This window comes from Pseudophryne corroboree, chromosome 8 (genome assembly GCF_028390025.1).
Source record: "Pseudophryne corroboree isolate aPseCor3 chromosome 8, aPseCor3.hap2, whole genome shotgun sequence".
NCBI lineage: Eukaryota > Metazoa > Chordata > Amphibia > Anura > Myobatrachidae > Pseudophryne > Pseudophryne corroboree.
In genome coordinates, this window is record NC_086451.1 from 398,302,797 (window position 1) to 398,318,545 (window position 15,749).

At 45.6% G+C, this 15,749-nt stretch overlaps 1 protein-coding gene across 1 annotated transcript in view; it reads right to left on the reverse strand.

Annotated features, from left to right (window-relative positions):
- The window catches only part of LOC134949278 (cytochrome P450 2G1-like), a 108,239-nt gene that overhangs the window by 50,469 nt on the left and 42,021 nt on the right, over positions 1–15,749 (reverse strand). The window contains exons 2-5 of the mRNA XM_063937773.1: positions 11,750–11,912; positions 8,892–9,041; positions 7,446–7,606; positions 6,385–6,561 (exon numbers count right to left, since the gene is read on the reverse strand). Coding sequence (XP_063793843.1) covers positions 6,385–6,561; positions 7,446–7,606; positions 8,892–9,041; positions 11,750–11,912 — 651 coding nt within the window. The remainder of the gene's footprint in view (positions 1–6,384; positions 6,562–7,445; positions 7,607–8,891; positions 9,042–11,749; positions 11,913–15,749) is intronic.

The window sequence follows — 15,749 nt, forward strand, 5'->3', positions numbered from 1 at the left end:
GAATGAGAAGCTCCCTCCAACAGATATCTCCACTCCTCTAGAGCGAGCTTGATTGCTAGCAACTCCTGGTCGCCAATGGCATAGTTGCGTTCCGCTGGGGAGAACTTCCGTGAGAAGAAACTGCAAGGATGTAAATGGCCATCTTTAGCCCTCTGAGATAACACCGCTCCTACTCCAACGGAGGAGGCATCCACCTCTAAGATGAAAGGAGAGTCGATGTCAGGCTGTTTCAGGACAGGCGCAGAGATGAACCTCTGTTTTAACAGATGAAAAGCTTGCATGGCTTCTTCAGACCACTTGGACGGGTTAGCACCCTTCTTGGTGAAAGCAGTAATAGGCGCCACAATGGTGGAAAAGTCTCGTATAAACTTTCGGTAATAATTGGCGAACCCTAAGAACCTCTGGACCCCTTTGAGGGTTAAGGGTACCGGCCAATTCTGGATTGCTTGTAGTTTCTCAGGATCCATCTCTAGTCCGGAACCGGACACAATGTACCCTAGAAACAGAATGGACTTGACTTCAAAGACGCATTTCTCTAATTTGCAATAGAGATGATTGACACGGAGACGGGACAGAACCTCCTTTACCCAAAAACGATGTTCCTCTAAATTGTTGCCAAAAATGAGGATATCATCTAGATAGACCACGACATGACGGTATAGAATGTCTCTGAAGATCTCATTGACGAAATGCTGGAAGACAGCTGGAGCATTGCTCAATCCGAAGGGCATGACGAGGTACTTATAATGTCCGTCACGGGTGTTAAATGCGGTCTTCCACTCGTCACCCTCACGGATCCGGATGAGATTGTATGCACCTCTTAAGTCCAGCTTTGTAAAGATGGTAGCTCCGCTAACTCTGTCAAAGAGCTCAGTAATCAGGGGTAAAGGATAGCGGTTCTTGATGGTAATGTCGTTCAAACCTCTGTAGTCGATGCACGGCCGCAGACCACCATCTTAATTTTTTACAAAAAAGAAGCCTGCGCCGGCTGGAGAAGAAGAAGGTCGAATGAACCCCTTTGCTAGGTTCTCTTTAATGTATTCCTCCATAGAATGCGTCTCGGGCAGAGACAACAGGTAAGTTCGGCCTCGAGGTGGAACCTTCCCTGGAACGAGATCAATCGGGCAGTCCCATTCTCTATGAGGAGGAAGGATATCAGCAGAAGCCTTACTGAACACATCCGTGAAATCTTGATATGGAGGAGGTGGAACATCAGACGACCTGGGGGAGGAAGAACAGACAGGCAACACTTTAAACAAACATGTCTCAGCACAGGAGGGACCCCATGCCAGGATTTGCGTAGTCGTCCAATCAATTGTAGGATTGTGAAGACGGAGCCATGGAAGGCCCAGGACCACAGGATGTGTGGCTCTTGGAATCACTAAAAGTGAAATAAGTTCGGAATGAAGAACTCCCACTCTCAGACGAACTGGTAGAGTCCTTAGAGCAATAACTGTATCAAAAATTTTACTGCCATCCACGGCAGTTAAGGAAAAGGAGGAAGGAAGTCTCTCGGTGGGTAGGGACCACCGTTTAACATAGGCTTCGGTAATAAGTTCCCAGCTGCTCCGGAATCAAGGAGGGCAATGACGTTCTGATAACGTTGAGCAACTTGAAGCGAGACTGGGAAATTACAATCTTGAGGGGATGGAGAGGAGATCATTACTCCTAGCCGGCCCTCTCCTTGGCGAGCTAGGGTCTGGAGTCCCGGACGTTTGGGACAAGCATTAATGGTGTGAGACGGAGCTGCACAATAAAGACAGAGAGACTCGGAGAGACGTCTTCGGCGCTCAGCAGGAGTTAAACGGGAACGGCCAATTTGCATGGGCTCATCTTTAGTTGGTGACAGTTGGCGAGGAGGAGGAGCAGAAGATTTTGGAGCAGATGATCTTCCACGCTCAGTTGCTCTCTCTCTGAAACGTAAGTCAACTTTTGTACAAAGTGAGATTAGCTCATCTAACTTGGAGGGTAAGTCTCTGGTAGCTAACTCGTCTTTAATACACTCAGATAAACCATGCCAGAATGCAGCATACAGGGCCTCGTCGTTCCATGCCAGTTCGGATGCCAGGATCTGGAACTGTATAAGATATTGTCCTACAGTACGTGATCCCTGGCGTAAACGGAGAATCTCAGACGAAGCTGAAGTTACCCGGCCTGGCTCGTCGAAGATGCGCCTGAATGTTGACACGAATGCAGTGTAAGAAGATAGCAGGGTGTCGGACCTCTCCCATAACGGTGATGCCCAATCAAGGGCTGAGCCACTGAGAAGAGAGATGATGTAGGCAATTTTTGTACGGTCACTGGGAAAATTGCCAGGTTGTAGCTCAAACTGAATCTCACACTGGTTGAGAAATCCCCTGCAGAATCTTGGAGAACCGTCAAATTTTGCTGGCGTTGGAAGATGAAGACGTGGAGCAGAAACGGGTAAGGTGGGTGGGGTTATAGCTGGAGTCACTGTGGTTGACGCACCGGACGCGTCTGATCCACGGAGAGTTGTCTGAATCCCATCCAGCCGAGTAGAGAGACCCTGGAGACAGCGGATGATGTGGCCCTGCGCAGCCTCCTGATGTTCAAGTCGGGCTGCCAGTTCTTGCATCGGCCTGGCCGCTTGATCCTGGTCTCCGGCTGGATTCATTTGGTCAGTGCTTACTGTCACAACTGAGGGCCTGAGCTGACGGAAGGCAGCCTCAGTTGTAGGGGCTGAGATGTACCGGAACCTGGGAGGTTGTATCAGACCCCTGGACATGTAAGTAACATGAAGAGAAACCGCCCGAAGGCGTGACCACGACAACTTGAGTAAAAGTCAATGATATTTATTTATGACAAACTCCATGCATCACAGTAGCAGTAAAAAGAAACATAAAAATCAGCAGAGAAATAATAATACAGTTCCTGGGTACTACAGGGTGGCAGGGGCCACAGAGCTCTGGTGGTATGAGACAGTTCTTATTATCTGCAAGTTGGAAAGTCCTTACCAGGCTCAACTGTAGCAATGAGGAAAGCCCAGGGTCGTACCAGCTGGTGTTCCAGGGAAAGCTGGACTGCTGTAGATAAAATGCTGCTGTGGGTACTGGTTAGAACCAGACAGGTGTTGGCACGGAGTGGATACTGGCTGGAACCAGTTAAATAATAAATAAAGCTTGAGAGCGATGCAATATAGATGAAATGTAGAATTTGAGAGCGGAGAAATAATAATACAGGTGGAGAGTGGTAAACTGCAGAAAAGACACCGGCCATTTAAGAGAAGCTGTACACTGCTGGAAGCTGAGCTGGAAGCAGGTGATGTTGTAGCTGGAAACAGGTGAGTCCAGAATGGATCGGAGAGTCAGGCTACACCGCAGATGGAATGCTGGTGCGGGTCTCTATAGCAGAAGTCTGGAGACAGGAGCTGGAACCTGGAAGACATTCACAGGAGAGAGACAAACTGGAACTAGGTTTGACAACCAAAGCACTGACGCCTTCCTTGCTCAGGCACAACCTATTTATACCTGCAGCAAGGAAGGCATTGGCTAGGCAATTATGCAAATTAATAATACAGACAGCAGATTGGTGAATATGATCAGATGACAGAATCCAAGATGGCTGCGCCCATGCAGACACTTGGAGGGAAGTTTGGTTTGTAATCCATGTGGTCTGGAAAACAGTAATGGCGGCGCCGGCCACCGGAGACAGGAGACGCCAGGCTGACAGGTGCACATCCAACCACGCGGACACAGCGGAGGTCGCGGCTGACGTAATCGCCACTCTGAATGCAGAAGCTCAGGAACGGCGGCGGAGGTCGCGGGAGACGCCATGCCAGATGTACAAGGCGTTACTGTGACAGCGTCCAGAGAGACAGGAGAGGATGCGGGAATATGCACATCAGGATAACAGATGGGATCCGGTCCTGGAGCGCTGAGCCAGCCTTAGGAGGCATCTGATGGGTAAGAAATGGCGTCCAGATACCCGGATCGTGACACTCATCAGTTGCCAGGAGTCCAAGAAAATGTGTTCTTCCTGGAAAGTTGCAAATTAATAAAGGTGCAGCTGCGAGAGTCATGACCTCACATCACACCCAACACTCCTTCCAGGAGGTGCAGAGGTATAGCAGTTTTAAGAAGGAGAGATCCCCTGGATAGAGGTGTGTGGAGTAGATCTATGGGTCTTTTTTAAGAGAATAATATCCATTTGAGACTTTTTAAGGGCAGAGAGAAGTGTGTTGCATTTTGGCTCTGTATGTAACTCCTTAACATTAAAGGAGAGTGAATTAGCTGACATGATAATGGAGGTAAATACAAGCAGAACCAGATAAACTCCCCCAAAACCCAGTAAGCAGTGGAAGGAAACTATGCATGGAAGGTGCAGTACCTGTATGGAACAGAGAGGGAGAAGGGTGAAAACGGGGTGAGCGGAGGCAGGAGAAAAGGTAAAAAAGAACAAGATTGGTAGGGAAAGAAGTCACTGAGTGACCTAGTCAGTACTGACTTGGCTAGGAAGGGTATAACTAGTGCTGTGAGGGATTGCACTGAGAAGGTTGGTGGGCCAGGAGGAAAGAGTCTTAGATGCCCGCTCACCTCTATGACTTTGGCTATTTACTGTACAAAGGTGGAAACTGATTAACAGTGATGTTAAGAACTATATACTGTACAAAGGTGAAAGCTGACTAACAGTGATGTTAAGGGGTATATACAGTACTAGATGAAGTACCCAGTGTTGCCTGGGTTTACATTTTCCAGTTATTAAGATATCAATGTGTTGGATGCAATTGCCAACATATTAAAAATAATTAGTAGCTAAGTAGCTCTTCCAACACGCCCATGAGGTGGCCGCACAGTGTTGTTTTTGTGTTTGGGGTGTTGCTAGTAGCCCTTATCCCCAGCTTATCTTTCTGTTCAGTTTTATAATAACTTTTCCATTGCAAGATAGACTAAAGTTTTCCTTCTGTTATCACTGTAGCTATTCCAAGGCTTTTGGGGTGCACAGCATTTATTTTAGTTCATTGATTTATGGTTATTTCAGTCAGTTATTTCAGGTCATTGAATAATGGTTGTTTCTGTTAGTTGTTACAGATAATTAAAAGTTTTTATACAAATCCATCCAGTAGAAGGTCCAGAACATGCTCCCTGGGTCAAAGCTCTGTCTGGCGCATTCCATCCCTCTCAAAGTGTGAATCAAATATTTTGTGGGCTGATTCAATATTTATTAAAATTGAGATTATGGATTTACTGTATTTGAAACTAATGCAATATCTGAGATATGAGCAAAGTCATAGAGCACCGTACATGTTTCCTCCTTTACACATATCATATAAGTCATAACTGTTAGTTTTGTGAACCCGGCCTATATGTGTATTCTGTACGGGTAACTGGAGGACTATGTGTATATTTGGCTGGTCTGTGGGAATCAGTGAGATGAAAAGGTAAGGAACAATCCCTGACTGGGAGTCGAATCCAGTTCATATCAGAGGGAGCCGTATCCTGACCAATGGAACACCAGGCACTTGGTGTTGATAACAGGATGGTGAAGGTATTGGTGAGAACTAACTGGATTAATGATGAATGGGATTATGCTGGTCACTGGTAACGTACTGTGAACTGGGCTGGGTACTGGTATAACTGGTAATGCACTGTGAACCGGGCTGGGTACTGGTATAACTGGTAATGCACTGTGAACCGGGCTGGTTACTGGTATAGGTGATAACACACTGTGAACCGGGCTGGGTACCGGTATAAGTGATAATGCACTGTGAACCGGACTGGATACCGGTATAACTGGTAATGCTCTGTGATCCAGGCTGGAGAGCAACTGTACTGAATAGCAAAAGAGCAGAGACTTGCAGGTACTAAGGTAATAAATGTTACCACCACCAGGGTGCTCAGCAAACAAGCTCACACTGAGCTGTGTGACTCAAGGAACTGGCAGTTTCTGAAACTCTGGTCTCTCTACTTAAACCTCCTGGTCCTTGGTGATTGGTCAATAGAGTCAGGTGATGCAGGCAGTGTCAGGCTGGCACTGGATTGGGTAGCTCATGGTCAGGTTATCAGACCCTATCACGCCAGTACTCCAGAATAGGCTCTGATGTAGAGTGAGGCCTAGCAGGCCAGAAAAACACTGAAGCCTAAACATCAAAGAATGAACAGAGGATGCTGGCTTTGAGGCCCAAACACCAGAAAGCTGAGCACAGTGGAGAAACAAATGCTGAACACAGAATCCTGGTGATTACTTACAGAGGAATTCCTACTCAGGTGGATAATCAAGAGTAAGCAACACAGATTGCAGTCTACATGCTGAGCTGAAGCAGATGCAGGTTACTGGATATGCTGAGATAAACCACAGAACATGAGAAGTACAGTCAGATTCATGACAATATATCCATGAGATGACTTTAGTTCTGTTATGACATACCTGTTCTATTTTAATGAGGAAGCTGTCAATGAAATGTCTGGGAGAGCTGGGATCCAGGGTCTGTTGACTGGCCTTCACTCTTTCAAATATAAATTCAGTCAGTTCTTCTGAGTGGTCGATTATCTTGTGATGAGGTCCTGGGATGTGGTTCATAACTGCAGGAAGAATGTTGTGGAGCTGTAAAGTCACAAGGAAAGGCATTGATCAACAGGATAATTTATATGTAGGCCTCCAAAGTAAACATTGGATGTATATACAGTGTGTATATATATATATATATATATATATATATATATATATAAATGAAGGCAGCACTCCAATCATCATTGCATATGCTGTCCGGTGCCCTCCTAGGTGCCCCTGGCCAGGACCCAAAATATACAGACTTGAAGGCGGCACTCAGAACTCCAAGAAGCAGACACAGGCCGGTAATTACATCAATGTTTTCAGACTTGATTGTCTCGTCACCTGGACATACCAGTGCATTAACACCAACTGACTTTATAGCCACTATCCATACCAGGTGTAACGCCGAACATTGGGTTGCACAGAGGATGCCCATCAATGACATCATCATGTTCCGCCCGCAGCCACGGCTGACAATAAACATAAGGTGCACTCTCTTTAAATATCCTAGGTATATCTGAGAAAACTGTCCTTTTTCATTTGTGTTGCATTTGTAGTACAAAGCTTTATATAGCGTTTTCCTAAAGCTGGATACACAATAAAAGATTATCTGTCCAATCTTTCTGGTTGGAGCAAAAATCTGGTAATGTATGGGAGACAATCAATCATTTGCTCCAAAAAGACAGAAAATCAACAAAAAAGGACGTTTGGATAAATTGGTTATATCAAATGGATTTAACCAATTTTTTTGAACATCCATTTTTGACTGTTTTCCAGTGTTTGTGAGCAAATGGTGAATTGTCATTTGCCTCCTTACATTACCAGATTTTCGTTCCAACCTGAAAGATAATAGTGTGTATTCATCTTAACAATGGGTTATTGTGACAAATAATACATTCAGTGCATATAACAGTCCTTGAAATTATATTATTTACTTGTCCCCAGGGAGAGCTGAGAACGTGGAAACAATCCTCTGCAATGCCGAGAAGCTTAGTGAACTGCTCATCCTTATACTCAAAACGGTCTCCAAACATGATGGAACAAAGAACATTGGAGAAGGCATCCATAAACATCTTGTCTGGATCCAAGGAAACAACTGGAACAGAAATGGATATTTGTTATTTATTTCACAGTATATGATCTCATCTAAATACCTGCTGACTTCATTAACTGTTAAACTTTCATTTATGGAACATTTTTTACATTTCATATGGATTAAATGCTGTCTCTCAAGGAAATTAGATTAAAAAAAGAACAGTTACAATTGAGAACTTTCACATCTACACCAGTGGTTATTACCTCCAAGGGGTATATGCAATTGAAGTAGGATCCATCCTGACATTCATTTGTCGGCATGGATCCGACCTGGGCTATTCAAAGCACTCTCAATTCAACTTTAAAAATAGTCGAATCGAGATGCCGGAGCTGAGATGCGGGCAGAGGGGGAGAGCAGCGCCGGAGGAGATGAGGAGGAGATGGGGGGGGGGGAGACAGGGGAGAGCCGCAGGCAGACGGGGGAGCGCAGCGCTACAGCAGCAGGTAGCATAGCTGGAGAATTTCACAGCCGCCGCTCACTGCAGCGTCAACCCAGCTCCAGCAAGCGAGGTGCCGCTTGCTGGAGCCGGGTGGACGCTGCTGTGAGCGGCAGCTGTGACATTCTCTGGCTACGCTGCCCGCTGCTGTAGAGCTGCTCTCCCCCTTCTGCCCCACATCTCCTCCTCGTCTCCTCCAGCGCTGATCTCCGTCCCTGCGCGTGGCTCTTCCCACATCTGTGCTCTTGCATCTCACTTCACCTTTTTTTAAAGTCGAATTGAGATGGTCAAAAAGGGGGCCAAAACCCTTTCGACACAAGCACATGGATCAGCAGCTATTCTGCTGATCCACATGCTTTTCGACAAGTCAAATGCCTAGACTTGTCGAATAATTTGGGGTTATATTGAATAGGTTTGGAACCCGTCAAGTACCCCCAACAGGTCATGTTTGAGTATTTGTGCCTGTAGAATCAGGTGGGATAATTACAAATCCATTATAATTGATTAACTCACCTGTGCATTATTAGTAAACAAAACATGACCACTTGGGCATACTTGAGAACTGAATTTGAGAACTGTAGATCCTAGTGGTGCCCAACCTCAGTCCTCAAGTACCCCCAACAGTTCATGTTTTCCAGGTCACCTAGCAGTTCATTACTCACTGACACATTTTAAAAGACCCACAGGTGGAGGAAATTATTTCACTTACAATCCTGTGAGGAGACCAGGAAAAGATGAACTGTTGGGGGTAATTGAGGACCGAGGCTGGGAACCACTGATCTAGACAAATCCAACCCTATTATGCATGCTGTCCTTAAAGTATGCAATTATACTTATTTTATACTGTACCTTGAAATTTCTTAAACTCTTCCACTACACACATTGCTTCCGTTTGAACCTTCTCCTCAATGCTTTTCTTTCCAAATCCAAAGCTTTTGAGTGTCTTTACAGTAAAGTTACGTATAAGTTTCCACCGTACTCCATTGCTTAAGCTAATTCCTGGAAATGAAAATGTGTGGGAGATACACTAGTAGTTTGTAGACTATAAATTCCAAATCTCGTGAGAAAATACAAAAATATTGCAATTAATTCACTTTGTATTCTGATTTTAATTACACAACAGACACGAACAAATAGGCTAGAAGAGAGGGAAGGGGTGGCCACCACAATGCCTGCATGTTGCAGATCACAGATTGCACAGCGCAGAGAGTCCAGTGCAGTGCAGTGCAGTGTGGTGTGTTGTTAGGGAAGAGGGGAGGCTTGAAGGCGTGTTAGAAGAACTTTCCTGGCTGTCAGGGATCTGCATTCAGTGATCTGGAACATGCAGGCAGTGTGATGGCCACCCCTTCCCTTTCCTCAGTCCTTTCCTTCTACCCACGGAGGTCCAGCCTGTCAATCACATAGAAGCTCCGCCCCTCCAGGCTGGAATGAGCAGCTGCTCTGCTGCTGTCTTGCTGTCCTCTTGGTGAGAATTACTGTGTGAATACTGAGGGTCATTCCGAGTTGTTCGCTCGGTAAATTTTTTCGCATCGCAGCGAATTTCCGCTTAGTACGCATGCGCAATGTCCGCACTGCGACTGCGCCAAGTAAATTTGCTATGCAGTTAGGAATTTTACTCACGTTTTTTTCTTCGTTCTGGTGATCGTAATGTGATTGACAGGAAGTGGGTGTTTCTGGGCGGAAACTGGCCGTTTTATGGGAGTGTGTGAAAAAACGCTACAGTTTCTGGGAAAAACGCGGGAGTGGCTGGAGAAACGGAGATGTGTCTTGGCGAACGCTGGGTGCGTTTGTGACGTCAAACCAGGAACGACAAGCACTGAACTGATCGCAGATGCCGAGTAAGTCTAAAGCTACTCAGAAACTGCTAAGAAGTGTCTATTCGCAATTCTGCTAATCTTTCGTTCGCAATTTTGATAAGCTAAGATTCACTCCCAGTAGGCGGCGGCTTAGCGTGTGCAAAGCTGCTAAAAGCAGCTTGCGAGCTAACAACTCGGAATGACCCCCACTGTGTGTTTATGTCTGTGTATACTGTGTGCTTATGTATCTGTGTTTGTGTGTAAATGTGTTTGTGTTTAAATGTGTGTGTATATGTATGTGTGCTAATGTGTAAACATGTATGTGTGTATTTGTGTATATATATCTTTGTATACAATATGTGTGAGTATATGTGTGTGTTTATGTATGTCTGTGTATATCTGTGTGTGTATATTTGTGTGTTTATGTGTGTGAATATATATATATATCTGTGTATACTGTATTTGTGTATGTATGTATGTATGTATGTGCCTAAATGTGTGTGAATGTATGTATGTGTGTGTGTGTGTGTGTGTGTGTGTGTGTGTGTGTGTGTGTGTGTGTGTGGTTGGTGGGGGCGCCGTGACATGACCCTGCTTCAGGTGTCATGTCTCCACGCTACACCTCTGTCTACATCTTCAACAAAGGGGTTACAGTACCTCATTCTGCCAGCAAAAACATACAGTAAGAGGACACATCTGTATATTGCAGTTTGGATACACCCCACCCAAATGTAAATCTCTCTACATGTTATACCTGAACCACCTACAGTGCAACATGGTTTTGCCTAGGTACACAGTTACTTTGTTTTGTTTTTTTGTTTTGTTTGCTTCACTTTCAAATCAGATTTAGGCCTTAAGTTGACCAATATATGACAGTAAGTGGTGGCTAATGGAGGTAGTGAAAAAAGGCTAAGTCAGTGGTTCCCAAACTGTGTGCCGTGGTTCCCTGGGGTGCCTCGGGATGCTTGCAGGGGTGCCTTGGATTTGTGGTCCAGGACCAATTCAAATTATTTATGCTCAATATAATAGGCAAAACCAGTGCTGGTGGCTGCTAAGCATAAAATATGGGGACAAACAGAAGCAAATCTCGTCCCTCACCACACAATTGAGCCTAAGGATAACATATAAAGACAATCTACTTAATTTAATATTTCTTTCTAAATTTCTCAATAAGAAATTTTTGTCCTAGGGGTGCCGTGAAAAAAATTCTGATACTCTAGGGCGCCGTAACTCAAAAAAGTTTGGGAACCACTGGGCTAAGTAATAGTGAGAAGCAGAAACATAAACTGAATAATAGCAAGATAAGACAGTAAATAAAGCTACAGATGAAACATCATCCATTGGTGATAAACCAAGAGGACAGGAATTATTCCTTTAAGTACAGTATATGGCATGCCTAAATAGAAACCTGTACACAGGGTGGCTGCTCCTGAATGTGGTCCAAAAGCCAAGTTACTTTTATTTGTTGGTCTGAAGGGGATGTAGTTATGTGACTGGCGGTCAAGAGACCGCCGGTCACAATACCGACCCTTGCAGCCCCCCCACTCGAAATCCTGACAGTCGGCATGCCGACTAGCAGGGACTATTCCCACTCGTGAGTGTCCACGACAACCATAGAGTGGGAACAGAACCTGCATCGAACCCAAAGGGAGCCTGCAAGGGGCTTCGTTGTGCTTGCCAGTCCCGCTGACATTCTGCTGCCGGGATCCCGTGGTCAGTTTACTGACCCCTGGTATCCCCAACACAGGTAAGACATACCCAACCTGTCTGAAGTCCTTAATCTATACCTACCTGTGAATAATACCTTAGGAACAGATAGTTTAGTTCTGCAATGTTTCAAGTGCCAAAAGCCCCAGACTTTGTATTGTACACATGGATTTACATCTACGGCAACTAACATGTGTCTCTTACCATAACCTTGAGTATATTTCTCCAGGGCAGGTAGTTGACCTCGGGCACCAAATTCTTCACTTCGATCAATAAGCGCTTCCTTTAGAGCCTCATATCCACATAGGACAACCACTCGTTGTGGGCCAAAATAAAGGGTATACACTGGTCCGTATTTCTCCCAGAGCTGTAAAACATGTTAGAGATATCATACTTAGGAGTCTATTTACTAAGCCTTGGATGGAGATAAAGTCCCTGGAGATAAGGTACCAGCCAATCGGCTCCTAACTGTCATTTTTCAAACACAGCCTGTGGCATAGCAGATAAGATCTGATTGGTTGGTACTTTATCTCCAGCGACTTTATCTCCATCCAAGGCTTTAGTAAATAGACTCCTTAATCTTTTTATTTCTTCTTCGTTCCTCCATGGTAGCCATTACTCTGGGATAGTATCTTATTCACTTACTGTATGTGCAGACAGGAGGTTATTGCTACGGGACCACCCATCTGGTGTATATACACTACTGTAGCCCAGCTCCTCCTCTCCCACCTGTTTTTTTTTCCTGTCTCCTAAGAAAGACTAGTGTAGGGAAGTTTATTGTTTGATCTACAGGATTTACCTCATATTTTATGTCCAGCGAGGCACCTCCTGGAGCCACAGTCTATTGCAGTGGTGGCATCCCAGGGATATCACTTTCAGGGCCAGATGTACAAAGCCTTGGAGAGTGATAATGTGGAGAGAGATAAAGTACCAACCAACCAGCTCTTAGCTGTCATTTTTCAAATACAGCCTTTAACATGGCAGTTAGGAGCTGATTGGCTGGTACTTTAGCTCCATTTTATCACTCTCCAGGGCTTAGTACAATTCCCACTCAGAGTGTTTGAAGGCAGGCTGGAAAGTGGCCCGGTGTGGGGTCAGGGTCACAGAAGGACTCATAAACCATGCACAGCCTGGTGAAATTCCAGCGGTATAGTACATAGCCGCATGCAATTAGGGGCCTGTGACACGGCCAGACCTGTATGGCGCAATCCATTGGGAAAAAGTAGTTGTTTTTGGCCTTACATTTGCATAAGCAGTGATACTGCTTTCTGAGCATACCGACAAGGTACAATAAACATCCTTCTCCCACAATAGCCTATCAGCACCCAAATGGGGTAAGTTCTTATTATTACTAAAGTAATTCTGCTATTTGCCTTCAGCATTAGTTGGCCTTAAATGAAAGCATTTAAGAAGAAACAGGGCAATTTCATACAGGGTGGATTTGGCCATCCGGCAATAAACCGGACGTCTTTTCACCTTTGTTTTTTTTCCTGTGGAACAAATGCCTACATTTGCCCATTCACACTGCATGAACACAGCGCCGGCATGTTACACCTGTCTTCACCACTAAGGGGCTAATTCAGGTTGGATCGCAAATCGCGATCCAATTGGAATTTCTTCATTCCTGCGCATGTGCTCGCATTTTAAAAGCAGAATTTGCAATTCTTACTGAATAGGGGGGGTCATTCAGACCTGCTCGCACGCTGCAGTTTTTCGCAGCGGTGAGATCAGGTCTGAAGTGCGCCTGCGCATGGGTCGCAATGTGCAGGCCCGTTGCTCCCTGGTAACGAAGAAAGCGATTGCGCCGGCGATCGCTAGAATATTGACAGGAAGAGGCCATTTGTGGGCGTCAACTGACCGTTTCCAGGGAGTATCCATGCGAACGCAGGCGTGCCTGGCCATTTCCAGGGAGGGATCCTGACGTCAGCTCCGTCCTGGTTCATCGCAGCGGGTGAGTAAGTCCTGAGCTGTGCAGAGACTGCACAAACTTTTGTCTGAGCAGCTCTCTGCACAAGCCATTGCAGCCCTGCACAGCAAATCCTCCCTCCCCTGTGGGCGGCGATTACCTGGTCGCAGCAGTGCAAAAAATAGCCTGCGTGCGAACAGATTTGAATTAGGCCCAGGGTCCTAAAATGGCTGCTGCTACTGCTGCTGTGACTTCGGGTCAGCTGCTGCTGCACATGCAGACAACATTCAACAAGTCACAAAGCCATTGCGTGTGAAAGCCACTGATTCACAGCCCAAAAAAAAAACAGGTGGCTTTTTGCCATTCGGTGAAGAAAGGGTGTGTGTGAATTGTTAAATAGCCCTTATGATGCAGTGCATGCTGAAAAAACCTCTGTATTTGGGTTTAAGGGGAGATACAATTGTTACTTGCGCTGGCGGCCACTAGATAGCTGCCAATAGAACAATTCAATTGTTTCTCTGTTTGACATGAACAGACGCCGGTACTGACATTTCTGCCCACATCCCCCTGAGCTGGCAAGCAGAACTGAGTGAAAATTGACCTGTTTAGGCGCCCAAACTATGCTTTTTGCATAGCACCCAGTACTTTGGTAGGGTCTAGCCATTTACGTGGATAAACCCGGCGTGTCTGGGCCATACTTGCCTACCTGACCCTCTCCATGAGGGAGAAAATGCTCTGTTCCTGGACTTTCCTGGTAATGTATGATTGCCATCACCTGTGGTGAGCTAGGTAATTGATAAGAAAGGTGTTTCACCACAGGTGATTACAATCATACATTACCAGGAAAGTCCAGGAACAGAGCATTTTCTCCCTCATGGAGAGGGTCAAGTAGGCAAGTATGGTCTGGGCGCGATCAATGCGGGGAAGAAAAATTGAATTGTGCTCTGTGACATCTCGTCACTTTAGATGGGAGAGCAGAAGTGTAAAGAAAATGAATTCTCCCCAAGTAATAATACTCTGTGTTGTTTATGTGTAGGACAGGACCTGTTTATAGCCTGCAGCAGGTGGGTAAATGATCACTATTCCGGAGGTGCATTCATCATTGACCAGCTGCTCTGTGTTTGCTTCACTGGACTAACTGCTAATTAAGCTGCTGTGAGCCACACCTGGGACTTGCTAATGTATTCCTGCTCAGCTATATGTTCAGGCCTCCTTGCCTACCTGACCCTCTCCATGAGGGAGAAAATGCTCTGTTCCTGGACTTTCTTCGTAATGTATGATTGCCATCACCTGTGGTGAAACACCTTTCTTATCAATTAACTAGCTCACCACAGGTGATGGCAATCATATATTACCAGGAAAGTCCAGGAAAAGAGCATTTTCTCCCTCATGGAGAGGGTCAGGCAGGCAAGTATGTATATGCTACTATTCTGAAGATTATCTGGTCTCCTGGCTCCAGGCTTCTCAGTTAGGACCCTGCTACATCGCTTTAACTCCATTACATGTATTCAGTATACCTATCTATAATGAAATGCTATAAATCTTCAAGTCTTTTACACGTACTCTGTATCAGTATGTTTCCCTTAATTGCTCTGTTTAAGTAATGCCTACCAATCTATAGTGACTCTGCAGCTTGGTAAATACTCAGCATTTCAGACAGTTTTGCCATAAGTTAACACAGACAACCTGTGAAATAGTAGCAGTTTTTAACTTATGTGCAGTAGACAGGGTGGATGTCACAGGTGTAGACTTAGGGGGGCATTTCGAGCCCTTACCAGTATTTGCTAAATTAGCAAAAGCTGCTTAGGATCAAATCACATGCTGTGGGTCACCCAGCATGTATGGGACCGCAGGGGCCCGAATAGAGGATGACCCTCGGCAGAAGCTGCAGGTAGGGTTGCCACCTCATCCCTTTAATCCTGGAGACCTATGAATAATACAGGTTTTGGGCCTGAATAAATTCAAGCTTGCATTCCACCTGGTTTTAATCAGCCACAAAACCTGTGTAAATCACAGGTCTCCAGGATTAAAGGGATGATCTGGCAACCCTAGCTGCAGGCTGCGTATGCCGGGGCATGACCGCCATGTTTCTGATTGCAGGAATCGCAGATGACATCATTGGGCCACCCAATATACGGCTATGACACGCGGGGCCGGTGCAAGGTTTCTCGGCACCCTAGGCAAAACTTCTGCCTACTGCCCCTTCCCCCTACTCGCCCTTCAGGTGAAAGACATGCTGCTGCTCTCCCCCACCCCCAGTCTGTTGCATGGCTGCTCTCTTCTCCCCATCTCCCCAGT